Source organism: Camelus ferus, chromosome 13 (genome assembly GCF_009834535.1).
Source record: "Camelus ferus isolate YT-003-E chromosome 13, BCGSAC_Cfer_1.0, whole genome shotgun sequence".
Classification (NCBI taxonomy): domain Eukaryota; kingdom Metazoa; phylum Chordata; class Mammalia; order Artiodactyla; family Camelidae; genus Camelus; species Camelus ferus.
The window spans coordinates 28,709,774-28,729,680 of record NC_045708.1 but is presented as its reverse complement, the minus strand read 5'-3'; the positions used below and the strand labels follow the sequence as shown (position 1 = coordinate 28,729,680).

At 55.8% G+C, this 19,907-nt stretch overlaps 1 protein-coding gene across 2 annotated transcripts; it reads left to right on the top strand.

Annotated features, from left to right (window-relative positions):
* The first annotated feature begins 2,314 nt into the window (after positions 1-2,314).
* COL9A2 (collagen type IX alpha 2 chain) lies at positions 2,315-17,425 on the top strand. 2 transcript variants are annotated; one of them, XM_032493930.1, is made up of 32 exons: positions 2,315-2,512; positions 3,756-3,830; positions 5,100-5,135; positions 5,227-5,289; positions 6,286-6,339; positions 6,463-6,498; positions 6,592-6,615; positions 6,939-6,992; positions 7,343-7,396; positions 7,517-7,564; positions 7,809-7,865; positions 7,949-8,002; positions 8,318-8,371; positions 8,761-8,814; positions 8,913-8,966; positions 9,089-9,142; positions 10,269-10,322; positions 10,718-10,771; positions 11,005-11,058; positions 11,983-12,027; positions 12,408-12,461; positions 13,079-13,132; positions 13,408-13,461; positions 13,548-13,619; positions 13,868-13,903; positions 14,014-14,058; positions 14,146-14,178; positions 14,386-14,532; positions 14,808-14,862; positions 15,183-15,371; positions 16,141-16,218; positions 16,647-17,425. In XM_032493930.1, exons 1-32 carry the CDS (start codon positions 2,441-2,443, stop codon positions 16,844-16,846), a joined length of 2,067 nt encoding a protein of 688 aa, XP_032349821.1. In that variant the 5' UTR covers positions 2,315-2,440; the 3' UTR covers positions 16,847-17,425. The 2 variants fall into 2 exon arrangements, with proteins under 2 accessions (XP_032349821.1, XP_032349822.1); XM_032493931.1 differs by having other exon boundaries at positions 2,316-2,485.
* The last annotated feature ends 2,482 nt before the right edge of the window (positions 17,426-19,907 follow it).

Genomic DNA, 19,907 nt, shown 5'->3' with positions numbered 1-19,907 from the left:
CTTTAACAGCTATTGGCTGGACCCTCTAGTCTGTGTCTTGTGTCTAAGACTTCTGTTGATCAGCTCCTGCTTTGAGCTTATGCTTCCACTGAATTGGCTCAGTTTATAAGCACAGGTGTTGTAGATTGTATTTTCCAAAGATGGCTGCACCAATATATGTCCCATCCCCCATGCTTTTCTTGAAATGTGACATTGACACTCATTCATCAAGAGATGGGGTCCTTGTTCCCTCCCCTTGAAACTGGGCAAATCTTTGTAATTGCCCGGACCAAGAAGGCGGTGAGATTGATACTGTGACTTCTGAGTTCTGGGAGGCAATTCTTCTTCAGCCTGGCATTGTCTCGCTCTCTCTGAGCTGCCATATAAAAAGTTCAGCTACCTTGAAGCTGCCATGCTGGAGAGACACTGTGGAAAGTCCACAAAGGCGCAAAAGAGAGAGCTGCCCAAGAGATTCCACTTGTTCCAGCCCCAGCTATTGGCAACATCCCAGTACAGACACCAGACACGTGAATGTGGCAGCCTTCTGGATGACCCAACTCCAGCCACCATCTGACTACAATGTCATAACAGACCTCGAGTCAGAACCAGACAGCAGAGCCATTCCTGAATTCCTGATCCAAGAAATGGTTGTTTTAAGCCACTCAGTTTTTAGGTGGTTTGTTGCATTGTGAGACACAGTTATACTGACATGTGCTGTCCAGTTGTGAAGCTCATCCCCTTTCCCTAGTTTCTACACACAAAAAGGACATGTACTCCCTGGAAGCTAGTGTGTGTTTAGCCCACAAAGAGAGGAAGAAATGAACAACATAAAACTAACAACCTTAGACATCCCATTTCTTAGAAGTAATGTTTGCATTGACCCCACACACCCCCAGCAATGCCCATCACCCTCCTCTCATCTCCTCCTCCTCATCTTACTTCCTGCAAACTCCAACTTCCCTACTCTGTTAGGCAGAGCAGTTAGGTTCCCTCAAGCCCTATTCCCCAAACTCAGCTCCAGAACACCTTTCAGAGCCCTTTGCCAACATGCCCAATGGGAGGTGGACTTCCCTCAGTTCCAGAGAGTAGTCTTGACTATTTTAGCTGCTCTGCTTGTGGTCGTCTTCCCCACATTGGGTGCAGGACAGGGAAATGGAGTCCTCCACAAATCACAATGAAAGCTGAAATGTATGAAGCACCTACTATGTGCTGCTGCTAGGTCAGGTACTTCTTATGCATTATCCCATTCCATCATCACAAAAACCCTGTAAGATAAGGACTATTCTTATCCCCTTTTACAGATGAGCAAACAGAAGCTTCATATGGATTTAGGTCCTATGGTCAAACTTACAGTTAGTGATGGAGTCAGATTCCAAAGCCCTTTATCAACGTTGCTGAATTGAATGAAAGGGAAGGTAAGAGACTCTGGAGAGAGGCTATAACTGGACAGGTGGTTTTGGAAACTCTGGTAAATAAGGTGGTGGTTGTTTCCATGAACACAGAGGAGATCACCTGGAGTGAGAGAGATGGCCAGTCTTATAGACTTTGGTGCTTAAGGGAGCTGCAGAGAAGAAAAAGCAGTAGAAGGGCTGGGTGGTGGATGGCTGGACGGGGAAGATTTCAAGGACAGAATGGCCAAGGCAGACCCAGGTGCCAACAGCTTCCTGACTGGAGGACTCAGGAGGGGTTAAGCCTCACTGGTGACCTCCAGGAGACTGGTCTCTCAGCTGGGGCAGAAGCAGGGAGAGGGAGACACAGAAGTTTAGAACTGGGGTGCAGACAACCTGGCTAGTGTTAGCAGGGAAGCCAGAGGGAGGAGGCGGAAGGGGTATTCACAGGATGGCTGATGCAGGAAGGGTTTTTGGTATGTTTTAATGTGGAAGAGGCCTGATGGTATGTGGAGAGGAAGGAGGAGGGTGGGGAGCTGGGCAGAGCCTGCCACAACGTCTGAAGAACCTGAGCCAAGCCTGGGCCCTGGAGGAGAGCGAACTGACCCAGGCCAGGGTTCACAAGCAGAAGTGACTGAGAACTTGAAGCAAGTGACGGGGCGCTTGCTGCGGGTATGGGGGAGGAGGTTGGGCCCTGGAGATCAGGCTGGACAGGGACTTCGGACGGCTCTCGGTCTCCTTATAGAGCACCCGGACCTTGGTCTCCGTCCCGCACCCCGGTCGCTCCTCAGACTACCTGGCCGGAGCCTCCGGGAAGCACCGGGCGAGGATGGAGGGTGGAGGGTGGGTGCTGGCCGCTGGACGGAGCGGGGCGGAGCTGGGCCGAGGGACCCAGCCTCCATCCCCGGGTCCTCTCAGGTGACAAACCCCGCGGGCCCCCCGCCCCGCCCCCCGCATATTGAGGAGGCCGGGACCGCCCCGTCCGAGAGCAGCCTCTGCCGCGGCGCCGGGAGACTCAGCCGTCGGTGCGTGCGTGGAGCCGGCACCCGTCCTCCTCGAACCCGCTGCCCGCCATGGCCTCTGTGACTGCCCCCCTCAGCCTCCTGGTTCTCCTGCAGGTGCTCGGGCTCGCCCTGGCCCAGATCGTAAGTCCCGCGGCCACTCCCGCGCTGGGGTCCGGGGTTCAGGATCCTGGGGTCTGGTGAAGTGCTCCTTCCTGTCCCCCACCCTCTATTGACACTCCCTAGCCCGAAGGGCAGCCTCTGACAATCCCGTGGCGCAAGTCCCCTCAGATGAGACACAAATGGGATGTATCCCGGCACCGCGAAAGGAGATGGATGAGCCGGGGAGCCAGGGGGACCCTGTCCCGAGATGCTCGGCCCAGCCTGGGACAGGCAGCGTGGGGCAGGAGCTGGCGCCGGGTCCTGGCAGCCCGGAGAGCCCAGGTGGCGGGGGAGACAATGGTGCCCATTCACGGGGCTCCGGAGCCTCCGCCCCCGCCGCCTCCCAGGGGGCGCCGGCTCCAGCCTGACGCGGCTCCCGCTCGACTGCAGCCTCTCCGCCGGGCTCGCGCGCCGGCTTCTCACTTACGAGGGCGGGCTGGGGGCAGGGGGCCTAACGGGATGCGGGTGTAGAGGGACAGGGCGCAGGGGCCGTCTGTGTGGTTAGCAGCTCGCCTACCTGGCGCCAGTCTGGCACTTCTTGGCTAGGGGAGGCACCTCGCAAGCGCGGGACCCCTGCCTGGGCCTCAGACGGCCCCGGAAAGAAGACCACCCAAGGGAGGACGGCAGAGCGGCGCTGGGAGAGCTGGGTGTTGAGCGGGAGGAGAGAATAGGCTTCCTCCCTAGGTCCCCACCCTCCAATTCCCCGTCTCTCTTCGCCTCCCCCACTTTCCCTTCGGTCTTTACATGCACCAAGGGGAGAGGAAGGGATACCTACTCACCTTCAATATCAGTTCATCTAAAAGTAATCCGAGCAACCGTTCATTGAGGACCAAGCGTCTCTAGGCCCCATCTTGCTTACCATCTGTTACTTATTTGAGCCATCAGCATCTCCATTTATTCCCACCACGACAGCGCAAGGGCAGTACGGTACATTGAAAGCTGGTGGGCAGACATAGGACAGGATTCTGGCTCCACCACTTACTTCCTGCGATCATGAACCCCTTAATATTTTGAACCTGTGTCCTCAACTGCAAACTGGGGCTCGTTCGTTTTCGGAGCACTCAGTAAGATACTATATGTAACGGTACACAATATCTGGTACACAGTGGAATCTCAATAACGGGAGTTCACAACTCCCTGAGGAGCTCCTTTTCCCCAGGGGGAGGTGCACCTCTGGACGCAGTGTTCCCTGCACTGAGGGCTGTACCCCTGTGTGTGTTTTCAGAGAGGTCCGCCAGGAGAGCCGGGGCCTCCGGGCCCCCCGGGGCCGCCAGGAGTGCCGGGATCCGATGGAATCGACGTGAGTCTCTAACCTGGGACGGGAGGGGGGAGGGAGGGGGAGGGAGGGGAGGGAGGATGCGGACAAAGGGGAACTTTGTGAGCTCTGGGAGTGGTAGGGGGGTGGCGGCCGTGGGGTTGATGTCTGGAGATGCAGTGCCCCCTGCTGCCAGTAGGCGGCGCCGGCCCGCACCACAAGGAGCCCGTTTGTTCCACAAAAACCTCAAACCAGCACCCGAGATGCAGAGCCCGTTATAGCCGCCGGCGGACAAGGAGCTGCTGTTGCGTCTGCCCGCCACAGCTCACAGTGATTCCTTATCCCCCGTCCCTCCTCCTTTCTTTTTGGGGCAGATGACGCCTTAACCCCTCGTTCTGCCCCTGGCACTTCTGGATGCTTCTTCAGGGTAGTTGGGAGCCTTGCCAGACCGCTGACCAGCTGAGGTCAGACCCGTGTCTCTTCTCTTTGCAGTTTTCTCCCCGATTTAGAACCAGCTGGGCTTGTTCTCTGTTCTCCCTACCGTGGTGAGGGTTAAATATCTCATTCTGGACAGTCCCCCAGGAGGTCAGCCCCATGTTTACCCATCTGGACAGCCTTCTATTCAACTTGGTGCCCCCAACCCTCCAGACACAGGGCGCTGGGCTCCTGCCAGGCTCTCTGGCTGCCGCAGGCTTTGAAATGCCTGGAGGCCTCTCTTAGGGCTGAAAGTGACTGCACAGGCCCTGTCTGTCCTCCACCGAGGGTCCTTTGTCACAGGGGAAAGTGGTCCTTCCTGCCTTGGGGACAGATTGAATCTGTCCCCTTGGTCCTTGCCCCTGCCCCATCTCTCGTTTTCCTGACCCCAATTCAGAAGACAGCTGCTGCCCCTCCCCTTCGCTCACCTCTCCTTTGTGTTTTTCTAAAAGCCCCAAGTTTCTTCCCACACTTGCTCAAATCCAAGAGGCACCCGCTCTCTGAGGTAACTCAGAGCCCACAGCCGCGTGTGCAGGTCTCATAATGGGCATCTTACCGACACTGGTGTGTCTAGAACCCAGGCCTGCTGGTATCACCCTCTCCAGCCTGCCTGGGGTTGGTCTCAATCCACCTGTGTTTTGTTTGTTTGTTTGGGTTTTGTTTTTTTTTTTTTTTGAGGGAAAGGGAGCTGTTTTCCTAAAAAGTGCAAGGCTGAGGGGACCCAGGACAGAAGAGAAGAGAGTGAGGGGAGGGGCATGTGGGGTGGGCCAGTCAGGGCTTGTGTGCCTGTCTGGGGTAGCACAAGCCACAGCTGCTGTCTTACCAACTTGTATCTTGCAGGGTGACAAGGGGCCCCCTGGGAAAGCTGGCCCTCCGGTGAGTGCTTTTTCCTCTTTGACCTTTGACCCTTGACCCTTCTATGTCTTGCACTCCTGTGGCTAATATTTGCTCCACCTCTGTTTTCAAGGGACCTAAGGGAGAACCAGGCAAAGCAGGGCCAGATGGGCCGGATGGGAAGCCCGGGATTGATGTGAGTACCCACCTGGGTGTCCAGTAGGGCAGGTTAGGGCTCCACCCCCTGACTTCCAGAACCCAGTTCTGGCATCTTCTCTGATCTTCTGTTCAAAGCAGGATGGAGACGCTACAGCTGTGAGCCCCCCTCACCTTCAGATGACTTGTGATCTCACACTCACCCCTAAAGTATTGATTCATGAGCAAATGGGGCAGTAGTAGCCAGAATTTAGCCTTACATTTCTGGCCTCCTAATATCAAACTGAATAGTCTGGGCAGAGCTGTTCTTATGTGCCCTCTCCTTTCCTCCTCTTTTCCCTTCTCCCCTGACCCCCCTGGCCCTTTAGTCCCAGGTGCAGCTCAGGAGCAGAACATCATTTTACTAATACCGTGGAGCTTCCAGGGGCCCCAAGATCACAGGCTCCTGGACACAGCCGGGGGAATTAGGACAATCATCTGGTTGGGGGATACACTTGGGTTAGTCCCTAAAAGATGGGGGGAAGAAGAGGCCCCCATGAGTTGCCTTTGCTCTACTGGCTCAAGAGATGCCCACAGGGTGACCAGCCACCAAGGCCCTTGCAACTCGTCCAAGCCCTGAGAAGATTACAAAGCACATTGCCTTTCATCAGTTCTCACATCCACCTGGGGGGTGGGGGTGGGGCACAACGCATGATTATTAGCCCATTTTGCAGATGAGAAGACTAAGGCTCAGAAAAAGTTGTCAAGGGCAGACATCAAGAAAATGGTTAATCCAGGCTTATGTCTAGCTCTTCTAGAACTCCTAGACTGGGAGGCGTGAGGTCTGGGCTGACAAATCTTTGGGCCTTGGTTTCTCATATCTCAAAAGAAGATAACATTCTACCTGCCCACTTCCCAGAGCTAGTGTGGGAAGTGGGAGAAAAGAAAGTGAGGTGTTGAGACCCTCAGGCCTTCATGGAGTGTGCTGACAGACAGCCTGGGCCCACCCAGAAGAGACCTCTGGACCCCACGGTTGTACCTTTTCTTTCTTCCCCAGGGTCTAACTGGAGCCAAGGGGGAGCTTGGTCCCACAGGCATCCCTGGAGTCAAGGTTAGTGGCTTGCTAGGGACTCAGGATGGGAAATCTAGGGCCAGAGTTTGGGAGGGGCTGTGGCAGAGAGGAGCAGAGACCCAGGAGACCCCAGCCTCTGAGCCTCTCCCATTGCTTTTACAGGGCCAGCCTGGGCTCCCGGGTCCCCCTGGCCTGCCGGTGAGTATAACCTGCAAGGACTTTGAGGGACCCTTTGTGGGTAGAGGGGACTTGCCAAAGGAACCCTGAACCCAATCTTTCCTTCTGTTCCAGGGCCCTGGCTTCACCGGACCTCCTGTAAGTCCTCAGGGATGGGGCAGGGTCTCTGGGACTCTCAGGGAAGGAGGACACAAAAGGACTTCCAGAGGACTGGCCATAATAGGGAGGGGTCAGCATACTGTGATGGGGTTGGAAATGCGCAGACTTACCTGAGAACTCTGGGCTTATCCACTGGCTCTGGAATTCTCTGGTCCATAAAAGCCCTAATCTGTCAGCTTCCCTGGGGTTGGTCACAAAGTGAAAGTGGGGACGGGGCTCTGGGTACCTGCTCCTACCTTTGTGCCAGGGCTGGGCTAACCAACCCTCTGAGGCATCCTAGCCAGTGACATCTCTGTTCCTAGGGACCACCTGGACCTGTTGGCCTCCCTGGTGAGATTGGAATCACAGGCCCCAAGGTGAGCCCCAGCCACCGCTCTGCTCATCCGCCTCCTGCCCTCTGCCTTCAGGCTGGTGAGCTGAGTATCTCTCCAGGAGTTCCTGGGCCTGCTTCTGGCCACCAGGGAGCTCCTCCAGGTCTGGGGCAGAAACCCCTCCTGCTGAGCCCACCCTGTGGTAGGTCTTTCAGGGAGGCCAAGGGGTGGGGCCATCCTCTGCCAATCAGGCTTTGATCTCCCCCAGATCCCAGATCTCAGGAGGTGACCTGGAGGGCAGAGTGGACAGGACAGTAGCAGGAACTGGAGGAGGGGGCAGGGGTGACCTAGGCAGGGCTGGGCAAGGGTATGATTTGGGCCTCTCTTGCTTCCAGGGGGATCCTGGACCAGAGGGACCGGCAGGGCCCCCGGGGCCCCCTGGGAAACCGGTAAGTGTCCTAAGACCTCCCACATGGCGCTGTGTGGCTGGGGAAGGACAAGGGTCCTTGGCACAAGCCTGGGGTGAGGACGATTCAGATCAGACTCCATCGCCACACTTCTTTTCTCAGGGCCGCCCAGGAACCATCCAGGGCCTGGAAGGCAGCGCGGATTTCCTGGTGAGAAGTGGGGGGGCCTGGGCGGGGCTGATCTGTGGAAGAGGCGGGTCATCTTGAGAGGGGCGGGCGAGGAGATAGGTTAGGTCACAGAGGTAGGAAATGGGAAACGGGAAGGGGCTGCGGCAGTGAGGTTCAGCCAGGTGCAGTGGGAGGAAGGATCAGGAGTCGGCAAGATGTGGGAGCACCACCCGCTTGGCCTGGGGCAGGCCAGTGACCCCGGAGCCTTGCGGGATTTTCTTTCCAGTGTCCAACCAACTGTCCAGCGGGAGTGAAAGGCCCCCCAGGACTGCAGGGAGTGAAGGTGAGTTTCTTGGCCGTAGTCTTGGTAGGGGTGGAGAAGGCTGTAGGAGGGGGAACTACACTGAGCTCTCTCCTTCCTGGCAGGGGCATCCCGGCAAACGTGGGCTTCTGGGAGATTCCGGCCGCCAGGGGAAGCCAGTGAGTCTGAAGACTGAGTGCCATAGGAGGGGGTGTGTGGCCAAGGGCCTCCTGGCATCCTTCTCCCTTCCCCTTCCCCTGTGGGTCTCTGGGGACAGAGCCTTCAGCTGGGAGACAGGAGGCCTAGGTTCTACGTCAGCGAGTCTCTGTGCAAGTCCCTTCTTGCTGGGCCTCCATTTCTGACACATGGGTCTGCATTGGGTTCTAGGGAGCCTTCCTGTCTGCTTTTGCTGCGAACAGGAGAGTGTCTTTAGTTGTCTGTATATTTGCCTCTGCATCTGCCTGCCTGTCTGATTAGTTCTTCCTGCCCCTTAGGGTCCCAAGGGAGATGTGGGTGCCTCTGGAGAGCAAGGCATCCCTGGACCGCCGGTAAGAAGCACTTTCCCTGGGGCCCTCCTCTCCTTTCCTAGGCGAACTTAGTGGAGTCATTTCCCTGCTCTGGCCTCTAACTTGTGAAAGAGGCGCCTGTGTCCAGCTGGCATGTCTCTGGGTCGGGAGGGAGGCTGAGGCTGACTGTGAGAAACTGGGGGAAGGAACCATGGTTGCAGCCAGAAGGCTCAGCTGAGGCCCAGATTCTGATACTGTCCCTTTGAGTGACCCTGGTGAGTCCCTCCTCATCCCTAAGCCTCAGTGTCCATCTGTGACAGGGACTCTGTGGCTGCCTCAGGGGAGCATTGTGAAGACTGGGTGGGGATCAGCGAAGGTGTCACAAAGTGGGCCTTATAGCTGCCATCGCTGTCATTCTTCTGTCTCTACAGGGTCCTCAGGGCATCAGGGGCTATCCGGGCATGGAGGGACCCAAAGGAGAGACGGTGAGTGGGTCTGGGGGTGTGCTACAAGAGCTGCCGTGACCAGTCCTCTGGGCCTTGGGGTCCAGCCAGGACTGACCCTCGACCTCTCCTCTCCCCAGGGTCCTCACGGGTACAAAGGCATGGTGGGCTCCATCGGCGCTCCCGGGTCACCGGTGAGTCTGCTTCTGCTCACCTCCCACGCTCACCTCCTCTGGATGGCAGCTCCTAGGGCTACAGAGAGGTGCGGCTCCCCCTTGTCCTTGTAACCTGGACTTCTGTTTGTCCTTCTGACCAGGGTGAAGAAGGTCCTCGGGGGCCACCAGGCCGAGCCGGGGAGAAGGGTGATGTGGTGAGTCCTACGGCACCCCCGTCCAGTCAGGGCCCCTGGGGAGAACTGGGTGGACTCAGCTCCACCCCAGGCTCACATGCACGTGCATATGTGCACGTGTGTGTGCACGCATGTGCATTACTCTGTGTCTGTGTGCGGTCGGGAGGCACGTCTGTGCCCAGAGCCCAGTCAGCCCCACCAGCACCACCTCCTCCCCGGCCCCCTCCAAGCTCAGCCTGTTGCTGATCAAATTCAGACTTCGGGAGAACCGTGGAATCCAGTCCCACGGTCACTGGGGCCAGACAATGAAATTCCAGCAAATCAGTCATGGGGCTAATGGGATTTGGTCCACATCCCAGTTCTCTTAATTCTTTTTTTTTGAATTAATAGCCTTTATTTTTTTTGAGCAGTTTTGAGTTTACAGAAATATTGAGCAGAAAGTAAAGTTAGTTATTTACTTAGTTTTTTATTATGCAAGTTTCTAAATTTACACAAAAGGAGAGAGAATGGTATAGTGCCCTATGTACCCGTCTCCCCAAATAAACATTTTGCCACACTTACTTCATCCTTCTTCTTTCTCCCTTCCTTCCTTCCCTTTATTGCTTTGCTTGATATTTTCAAGCAAATTCTTAATGTTACGTCCTTGTATCCCTTTCACTTTTCTGTACGTATCCCTCAAAAATAAGGACTGTTTCCTCACATAATCACAATACCACGATCACACCAACAAAATTATCATTTCTTCCCGAACATCACCTAGTCATCAGTCTGTGTTCAGTTTTCCCCAGTGATCTCAAAAATGTCTTTTCAGGGTTCTTGTTCGAATCAAGACTCAAACCAGGTCCACACATTGTATTTGGTGGTTGTGTTTCTTTGCATTTAAGTGTCGCTCAGTGCCTTGGTGGGTCTCAGTGATGCTGGCTCCCCCTACCGTGGGTCCTGCTGCCACTCCTGCTAGGTCTGCTTGGTGCTGACCCCTAATCCCTTCCCCTGGGTCCAGGGATCTCTCTTCCAGCCCCTGCACAGCATGGCCTGTGCTACAGGGACGCTAGGATCCAGAGGTCACTGTTCTCAGCTGTCCCCTTCTCTGAACAGTCAGACAGGGTTCATCCTCCTAAAGGTGACCTGATGTCTATCTCCTTTGCAGGGCAGCCAAGGTGTTCGAGGACCCCAGGGAATAACAGGCCCAAAGGGAGCAACCGTAAGTAGACTGAGGGCAGGGTCCAGGCAGCTCTCCAAGCCTCCAGAGGATGAGGAGCCTAAAATTCTAGGCTGAACTCTGTTGCCGGTGGGCTGGCTCTGTTGCTTCAGGAAATGCCCTCTTTCTGTGCCTTAGTTTTCCACCTGTAGGAGAGGTTTGGGAAGCTTGAGGCAATCTGGGACACTTGCCACCCACACAAAGGAAGGACTGTGGTCCATCCCCTGAAATCCCCTTCCCACTTCCACTCCCCTTCCCCAGTTGGCTGGTGGGGCTTCCCAGGATGACCAGATCCACTTCCTACCTGCATACTGCTGCTGTCACAGAAAGACATGGGTGGGTGGCCTGACTCCAGGTCTCCCCATTGTGAATCTCCCTTCAACTTTCCTCCTGAGCAGGGCCCCCCAGGCATTGATGGCAAGGACGGGACCCCAGGCACACCTGGCATGAAGGTAGGAGTGGGGACTGCTGGTAGATTTGGGACAAGGGTCAGGGCTTCTCCCAGCTGAAGCTCTGAAACCCACCACACTGATCCTGGAGCCTAGGAGCCTAGAATCCTCAGGCATGTCATTGACACGTTCCTTCTTGCCTCTGGGCCTCAGTTTCCCTGCCCACACTTGAGTGAGAGCCAGGGACCCTCTGGCTGGGGCTCTCATTTGTGCCTCTGGGTCTCTGTCTGTTGCAGGGCAGTGCAGGACAGGCAGGGCGGCCAGGAAACCCAGGCCACCAGGGCCTAGCGGTGAGTATGGGGTGGAGCCCTGGGGGCTGCCACAAGACAAGTTGCTTATTTTCTGCCGAGACGCCAGGCACTCTGTCTCCCACCTCCCAAAGGTGGTGTGACTGGCTGATGAGATCGATATCACACACCCAGGGCTCTAGTCCTTGTCCCCACCCAGCCCAGGCCTCTTCACCATCTCTGCCTTTGACAGTTGCTCCAGCCTTCTCTTTGGCCAATCCAGTCCTCCACATTGGCTAAGTAGAATCTGACCATTTCCCTGCTAAAGTGCCTTCCATGGCCCGCCACTGCCTCCCCGTGGGAAAAGTCATTCTGTCCGGTCATTCAGTAGAGTTACTGAGGTACAGTAAGTGGCAGGGAAACAGTTATGAACAGGACAGCTACACTCCTTGTTCTAACAGCTCATCTTAGCATCCAAGGACCACCATAATCTGAGCCCAGCCCATCCCTGCTGCCTCATCAGCCACTGTCCTCTACGTCCTCTCCCTTCTCAACACTGCCTTGGCTTTTCAACCTCCACTCCTTCAGGCCTTTGCTGGTCCCTCTGTTTGGAATGCCCTTCCCATCTCTGCCATCTCACCATTCAGACCCACCCCAATCCCACACCTCCCAGGCACCCCCATCCCTCCCTGCCAGGGGTGCTCAGGCCGAGGCCTGCTAACATGTCCATGTGCAGACTGTGCTCCTGTGTGCACTCACGTGTGCTCTTCTCCCCGTGGGCCACAGGCCCTGGTAGGCAGGCCCCTCTGTACCCACTCCTCTCGCACCAGGGATTGGGGGCTGGGCACTGTCAAGATCCTGATGCTACGGCTGGGCCTTCTGCTGTTTAGCCCCTCCAAGGTGGAGGAGGAATCTAGGAGGCCAAGAAGCAAATACACAGGACTGCCCCCTGCCAGGGGAGAAACTGATGTCAACTTCCTTCTACAGGGTGTGCCGGGTCAGCCTGGAACAAAAGGAGGCCCTGGAGACAAGGTGAGGTGACCCCAAGCTGAAGTTGGTTTCATCTGAGAAAGGAAGCCTGGGGACAGGGACCGGGGCCATGGCTTGGCTTAAAGATGGCAAGACCTGGGCCTCAGCAACTCTGCCTAGACACAAGTCCCTTGGGCCTAAACATCTCCCTCCTGCCTCCTCCCCAAACCCCTCATCCCGGCTCAGGAGACAGGATGGCATGACTGCAAGTCCAGAGGAGAAAAACAGGAAAATCAGTGGAGTCCAGAGGACCTGACCAAGAACCCTCTCCCCTCCCCAACTCATTTGGTTCCAGAATCTGTTTAGGGTTCACTGGGCTTCTCCAAGGCCAAGGGCTTGACTGGGCTACACAGACTGAACCTTAGAACTGTGTTTTCCTGCAGGGTGAGCCAGGCCAGCAGGGCTTCCCGGGAGTCTCTGGTCCCCCCGGGAAGGAGGTAAGCACCCCCTCCTCTGACACAAGGGCTCTTGCTTTGCTCTCCCCACCCCACCCCCAGGCCTGAGGACCCTGCCCTCGGGGCGTATGGGGTCTGGGTGAGACTGTGGGGCAGAGCCCTACCCCAGGGTGCCAGCAGTGCCAGTCAGGACTCTGCCACTAACCCACTGTCCAGGGAAGCTCCCTTCTCTCTCTGGGCCCCCATTTCCCTATGTACAATGCAGAGAGGGTGGGGACTGCTTCTGTCCTGGAGTGTGACCTCTCCAGATGGCCCAGCTGACTGGGGCTGAGAATCCAGCAGGCAGAGTCATTCATTCATTCCATAGACAGTCACCAAATATCTGCAACTGTGCAAGACACTGAGATAGATGGTCTCTTACTCACATGGAGTTTACAGGTTTGTGGGAGAGACAGACATTAAATAAGTGATTACATGATGGCTACAATTGTAGTGGGTCCTATGAAGGAAAAGTACAGAGACCCAAAGAACAGGAAGGAAAGGAAATTTTTCCTGATGAAGCAAATTCGCTGAGCCCCAAGGGTGGGTAGGGGTTGGCCAGGTGTGGAAAGGAGGGATCCACCAGGCTTCTGCTCACCTCCAGTTTCTCTGTCCCCCAGGGAGAGCCAGGGCCTCGAGGAGAAATCGGTCCCCAGGGCATCATGGGGCAGAAGGTAAGGGCCTGGCACAGCAGCCTCCAGGGAGGACTGGCACAGCTGGCCCCAGGATCTGGGTCCTCTCACGGCTCCAGCACCTGCCCAGTCCTGCCAGCCTGTGTGAGGCCTCCCCAGCCAGGGCTTCAGTTTGCCTGTCTGTGAAGTGGAGACAAGGACCTCCATGCTGGTGACAGCAGGAATGGAGGGCACCCTGACCACCCAGGGTCTGGGATCTGGCAGGGAGAGGCTGTCCCTGCTGATAGCTTAGGTGTGACCCTCTCTTTCCATTTCAGGGCGACCACGGCGAGAGGGGGCCAGTGGGGCAGCCAGGCCCTCAAGGCCAGCAGGTAAGTGCGGGATGGCTGAGATGGGCAGTGGAGAGCGTGTCTGGGCACCTCACCTGATTTACTCCTCTGGTTTCTTTTCTCCTCAGGGCCCCAAGGGAGAACAGGGCCCCCCTGGAATTCCAGGGCCTCAAGGCTTGCCAGGCATCAAGGGAGACAAGGTACCCAACCCGGCTGAAAAATACTAGGAAAGAAGACCCTAAGACCCTGGGGGAGGGGTCGGTGGAGCAGTGAAATCCTTGAGCACCGCAAATCTCGGGAAAAACTACTCTCTGAGGGTCCCAGAGGGTTGGGGGGCGGTGAGGCGGAGCTGCAGAGGGGGCGTGGCCAGGAGCCGGGGCTGGGGAACCCTGTGGACCCAGCCTTTCCTGGAGGAAAGCTCACCGATCCCCCCCCTCGCTTTCTCCAGGGCTCCCCAGGGAAGACCGGGCCCCGCGGCGGAGCGGTGAGTGCCAGCGCCCCGGTGGGGGGGCGGGGTGTCACAGCCCAGGGCGGTCGCCTCGCCCCTGCACTCCACGCGGGGCCACTGCGGTCTGACTGGTTCTCAATTTTCAGGGTGACCCAGGGGTGGCAGGCCTCCCAGGAGAGAAAGGCGAGAAGGTGAGGGGGGTGCGCAGGGCAGCGCGGGGAGCTGCTGGGGGCCTCTGGAACCCCACCGCTCGTGACCGCAGTCCTTTGTGCCTGTAGGGTGAGTCCGGAGAGCCGGGACCCAAGGGACAGGTGAGTTCTGCCGCTGCGCCGCTGCCTTTCCCTTCTCCCGCCTCCTGGAACCCGGCCTGTGGCTCTCCAGGCGCGCACCCCTCCCCCGCCCCCCGCCGCGCCACATCCTCCCACAGCTCTCGTGCCCCCGCCCACCACCCCCACCCCCAACCCCGCCGCTGCCGCGTGCATCCTCTCACCCCTGCTCTGCACCCACCCCGCCTGCAGCAAGGTGTCCGCGGAGAACCCGGCTACCCCGGCCCCAGCGGCGATGCGGGCGCCCCAGGGGTGCAGGGCTACCCTGGCCTCCCCGGCCCTCGAGGACTGGTTGGAGACCGAGGCTTGCCTGGACAGCCCGGGAGACAGGGCGTGGCGGTGAGTTGGCCTCCAGGGGAGGTGTCTTCTAGGTAGGACATCTCTCTGGTTATCCCCCAAAGGGATAAGTGCTGCGTATCCCCCAAAGGCTGGGAGTTCTCAGAGGCAGCTGGCTTCCCTGTGGCTGGTTCCAAGCCCCAGGATCAGAGAGGATCAGGTGCAGCAGGAAGGATTTCAGCCAAATGCTGAAAATACTTCCGGTGAGAAAATGGGAGCAGGAGCAGTCAGCCCTGGCCACCAGGGGCTTCTTCCTGAAAGGCTCTCTTTTCTTTCAGGGCCGAGATGCCAGTGACCAGCACATCGTGGATGTGGTCCTGAAGATGCTGCAAGGTGAGGGGAGAGGGCAGCAACCCCTCCTCACAATGTTAAGGCATAGCCACCCTTCAGGAACCTCTCCAAGTGGCCTTGCTGGAGAGTCTGGAGCCCTGGGTGGTCATTCCAGCTCTGCCTCCAGGGGGCTGGGGACCTTAGATACAATCCTGCCCTCTCTGGCCCTTTGAAACCTGCAAAACAGCCTGAGGAAGGAGGAGGTTAGGTGCAGGCTGTTCTGTCTGCACACCTAGGGGCCAGGGGCCAGGATGCTCTCTCTTTTCCAGTTTTACTGAGATGACACCTATCTTAGATGTCTCTGTCTCTCTTCTTCCCGCCAGAGCAACTGGCAGAGATGGCTGTGAGTGGCAAGCGGGAAGCCCTGGGTGCAACCGGGATGATGGGTCCCCCAGGACCCCCCGGGCCTCCTGGGAATCCAGGCAAGCAGGGACCCCATGGACACCCTGGTCCTCGGGGCATTCCTGGCATCGTGGGAGCCATGGGTCAGATTGGCAACACGGGGCCCAAGGGTGAGTGCTGTTCTGTGGTGGTGGTGGGAGCCAGGCAATGGCGATTTGGCCAAGGCCAGTACCCTGGGGTCTCAGTGACATAGGCTGATTGCTCAGCCTCCTGTTTATCTTTCATCATTCCCCTTCTCAGGATGAGGTACAGATACTTCCCCCCATTTGTAACTCCTGGGCATGCTTTTTCAGTAACAAACTGATGGAAATAAATGTACTATTTTATAGCTTAGGGTTTATTTGGGGGGGCTGTTTTTGTTTTAAATTTACTTAGTGGTACCCCGTAAACATCCATCCATGTCTCTAGAAGTGGGGAGACAGATTAACAAAATAGTAAAGCAGGCAGGCTTGAGTCACAAGACAGGCATGAATCCAGACTCTGTCACTTTCTCGTAGCCCTTGAACAAGTTACCTGTTCATTTCCCTGGGCCTTAGATTTATTATCTATAAAATGGGGATATTAATAGCAACAACCTCCTAGTTGTCATGAGGATTACATTTAGAGGTAATCTACATAGAGCTGGCACATACTAAATGCTGACAACTGTTATTATTACACTTCCCTGTAATGAACTTTATCAGCTGTAGTCTTCCATCCTTTGGACTTTCCTTTATTTAACCAGTTCTGCAGTTGCTTTCAACTTTCCTCTATTATAAGCTAGCACAAAACAGGAATAAGTGTCATATGTGAAATAGAAATTAAATAGCAAGCCAAGCAGGAAAAAAAAAAACACATTTTCCCATTCTGAAAAACGAAAGCTCCCTTCTTTCTCTGCAGGAAAGCGTGGAGAGAAGGGTGATCAAGGAGAAGTCGGACGTGGGCATCCTGGGATGCCTGGGCCCCCAGGGATCCCAGGTAAGACCTTGGCCCTGCCTGGTGGCAGCTCTGTCCTCCAGCTCTGGGATTAATGACTCAAAGACAACTGGGTCTTTTCCATGGAGGCCTCATGCTCAGCCAACTTAGTACCACACATCTAATGTTTGCACCCCTTCTGAAGCACTCAGGAGCCTGTGGGTGGGGCCTGGCTGGGACCTGGACAGCTGGGATTCTGAGGACTTCCTGGGTTGCACCAAAATCTGCTTCATGGAGGGAAAAGAAAGGGTATTTTCTCCCCAGACTCAGCTTGGGAGTTGTGGGTAATGGGTAATCCCACATGACTCTCTCAGAATTTCTGTGTCTGGGGCAGAGTCCCTTCTTCCTGTGGTGTCCTTGGCTTCATTTTCCCCACCTGAAAAACGAGACTTAGGAGAAGCCCTGATGTCTTGACCTTCTCCCTTTCACAGGACTGCCTGGCCGGCCTGGCCAAGCAATCAACGGCAAAGATGGAGATCGAGGGGCCCCAGGGGCCCCAGGAGAGGCAGGCCGACCTGGCCTGCCAGGGCCTGTGGGGCTGCCAGGCTTCTGTGAGCCTGCAGCCTGCCTTGGAGCCTCAGCCTATGCCTCTGCCCGCCTCACGGAGCCTGGATCCATCAAGGGGCCATGAGCATCAGGCCAAGACAGAGCCCAGTGGGCATCCTGGGGAGAAAGGACTAGGTCCCCTCTGGGTGGACATGCATCCCATCCCTCAGCCCAGGAAACTAGCTTTCCTAGGACCTTCTGTCTGGGACCCAGGAATCCTGAGGAAAAGGAAATTCTAAAACACAGGGGAAGGGAAGGGAGGGCATCGGCATGGAAAGGTGAGGCCAACAGACAGGGCAAGTATCACTGGAGAGTCTGATCTCCAAAGAGGATAGGTGGCTTTCTTCCCAGATCACCGGTCGGATGTCACCAAAACAAATGTCTCCTTAATCTGCACCATCCTCTGCTGGCCATCTTGTGCTTGGGGCAAGTGGACTGAGGTTTCTGCTGGTGCCTGATCCCATTTTCATCCTCTGGGCTTACTGGGTGACTGCCCTGAGGTGGGCATCCTTAAGCCAGCCCACTACTTCCTCCCTGCCTTCGTCCCATCTGAATATTTAAACACCCATCTCCCTTCCCTTTCTGGCATCACCCTTTCTCACCAAACCCTTAGATCCACCCAGGCCTTTCTGTAAATAAAAGCCCCAAACTTGGGTACAAACCAGGTGAGTATTGGGCTTAATTTCTTATGGATTAGGGGTGGGCCTCCACTACCTGGGCAGGATGGTCAAGGGCTCTGGAAGGGGAGGGTGCCGGGTGGGGTACCTCCTGGGCACATCCTGATTGCGAGCAAGAGGATGGCACAGCATGTTTGAGGAACATCTGTGGGAAGAACCTGCAGGTAGAGTCAGGACAGGGACCTGCTGGGTGACTTTGAGCAGATCCCTTCTCAGCCTTTGTACAGGTGGGCATGAACTCATCCACACCTTGTTTATCCAGTAGAGCCCACCCACTGTCTTGCCAAGGCCTGGCACAAAGGAGGTCCTCTGTGAGTATTGGTACCTGCTGTGTGCTGGCTCTGGGGCAGGAGCTGGCAGCCAAGATTGGAAGACCTGGCTCTCACCTTCCAGGGGTTCCCAGGCCTGTGAGAAAACCAGACCTGGATCTGGAATGATAAGAGCAGAAGTGATCTTCACTCAGGCCACTTTCACTGAGGGGACACCTAGGAGAGACTGGCTCAGATCTGATCTGTACCTCTGGGACCTCTCAGTCTCATAGCTGTGTAGGCCAGCAAGGCTGCTCCAAGCAGCAGGAGCAGGGAAGGGCATGGCAGGTGCCTCTGGCCCATGCAATGATGGGAGCTTTTGAAATTCAGGGAGTAACCAGTCCCTCTGCTCCTTTATTGATTTGGGCATTTGTTCCTCTAAATGAAGCATTCTGCCAGCTCCAGCCCCTCCTGGAGACACAGGACTCCAGCTTGAGGTTCCAGCATTTGCTGAAGCTTAGGCCCTCCTACACCTCACCCTAAACTTGGCTGTCATCCCCACCTATACTGGAGCAGAGGCGGAGAACTCCCTTCAATAGGCTCCGCTGCTCCAGCATACACACACAGACACACCACACACCCACCCTCCACTGGTGACATCTCAGCCCCCTCACCCCAATCCAGGGCAGACAAGAAGGACAGGGTAGAGTAGCCCTGAGGGCTAAAGAGGAGGCTTTGCCCTCAGTGCTCTGGCAAATCCTGAATCACAGGATTCCAGCCTCCTCAGAAGGCCCCACTGCTGCTGTAGCTGCGGGGGGAGCCCTTGGAATGCAGAGAGAGTCTGGGGCTCAGTGGAGGGGAAGAGGCTGAGGGCTGCAGGGGCAGCTGAAGGCTGGGCCCCGAGTAGGCTCTCAGGCATTTCATACCCTGTGCGGAGGGGTCTTCCCCTTCCTGAGGCCAAGTCACTTCACTTGTCCTAGTGCCTGAAACCTCGCACGTGGAGAGCCAGTCCATTCCTTGAGGTTTCCTCATGCACTGACCCTGGCCTCTTTCCTGTCCTTCTCCGTGACTTGCTCTGAGACTAGGTCCACTGGAGGATCTGAATTACGATTCAAAGATCTTATATGGAGTTACACCTAATTCCTTCTGACTCGGGCATTTGAAGGAACCAAAAGGGGGCTGACTCCTAGGGACTAGTGGCTGGTAGTCCTTCTGACACTTCTGGAGGGTGCTTCACTAGGGAAACACCCACATCCCTGCCGTGATCCACAAGTCTACAGAAGCCTCTCTGACCTTGTGTGCCCCTCGGACCCTGGTGCATTTCATTCCAGCCACGCCGGCCCCTGAGCTGCTCCTCAGACACGCTGTGCCACACATGCTATTTATACTCTCTGCTTGGAATGTTCTCCAAAATATCATGGTCAGCGACCTCACGTCAGGTCTTCACTCAAAATTTACCTCATCCCTGACCCAATACTGATGCCCAGCTTGGGCTTTACTGTCTCTCCTCAGCACTTCCCACTATACGACATACAACATGTAACATACAACCCGTAAGCTCCATAAGGGAGGAACTTTGGTCTTGTTTGTGGGTAAGGATCTAATGTAAAACATAAGTGACTACAGCTCATTTTGCTAAGAGGGTAGAATTTAAATGTTTTATCAGAAACACACACATACATAGACATACATACTATATATATATATATACACACACACATATATATATGTATTTTTCCATATATATATATGGAAAAAATCATTTGAAAAAGGGAAAAATTAGGAAACAAGTTTCAAAAACAAAACACAAAACTCAAAACAGTGCCTGGCACATAGGAGGGACTCAATAAAATAGTTACTAAGTGAGTGAATAATATATTCAGGATGCTCAAAGAAGACCACACCAATCACCAAACCAGGAAGGAAGGGAGTTGGTCTCAGTCAGTGTTGTGACTGAGGCATTTTCCAAGATGGCCCAGAGCATCCAGGTAATTCCCTCCACTGCCAAGAGCGGGTATCAGTATGATGGCACTGGGTGGGCTTAGAAGCCTTCTGCCAGGTAGGCACTGGCAAGAGCAGTGGAGCAGCAGTAGAGAGGCTGCTGTAAAGGATCCTGGGAAGGGCAGAAATATCGCCAGGATAGATGGTGGGCTGGTTTCTTATCCATAAAGCAAGGCTTCCATCGGTGAAGGGCCCCACAGCCAGCTGCCTTGGTCAATAA

What these genes read in the sequence shown, in the direction of transcription:
- COL9A2 (XM_032493930.1), top strand. Translation starts at nt 2,441, where the DNA reads ATGGCCTCTGTGACTGCCCCCCTCAGCCTCCTGGTTCTCCTGCAGGTG. An exon ending in CAGGACTGCAGGGAGTGAAG is followed by an intron (nt 7,866 to 7,948) that starts GTGAGTTTCTTG and finishes CCTTCCTGGCAG; the next exon opens with GGGCATCCCGGCAAACGTGG. An exon ending in AAGGCATCCCTGGACCGCCG is followed by an intron (nt 8,372 to 8,760) that starts GTAAGAAGCACT and finishes CTGTCTCTACAG; the next exon opens with GGTCCTCAGGGCATCAGGGG.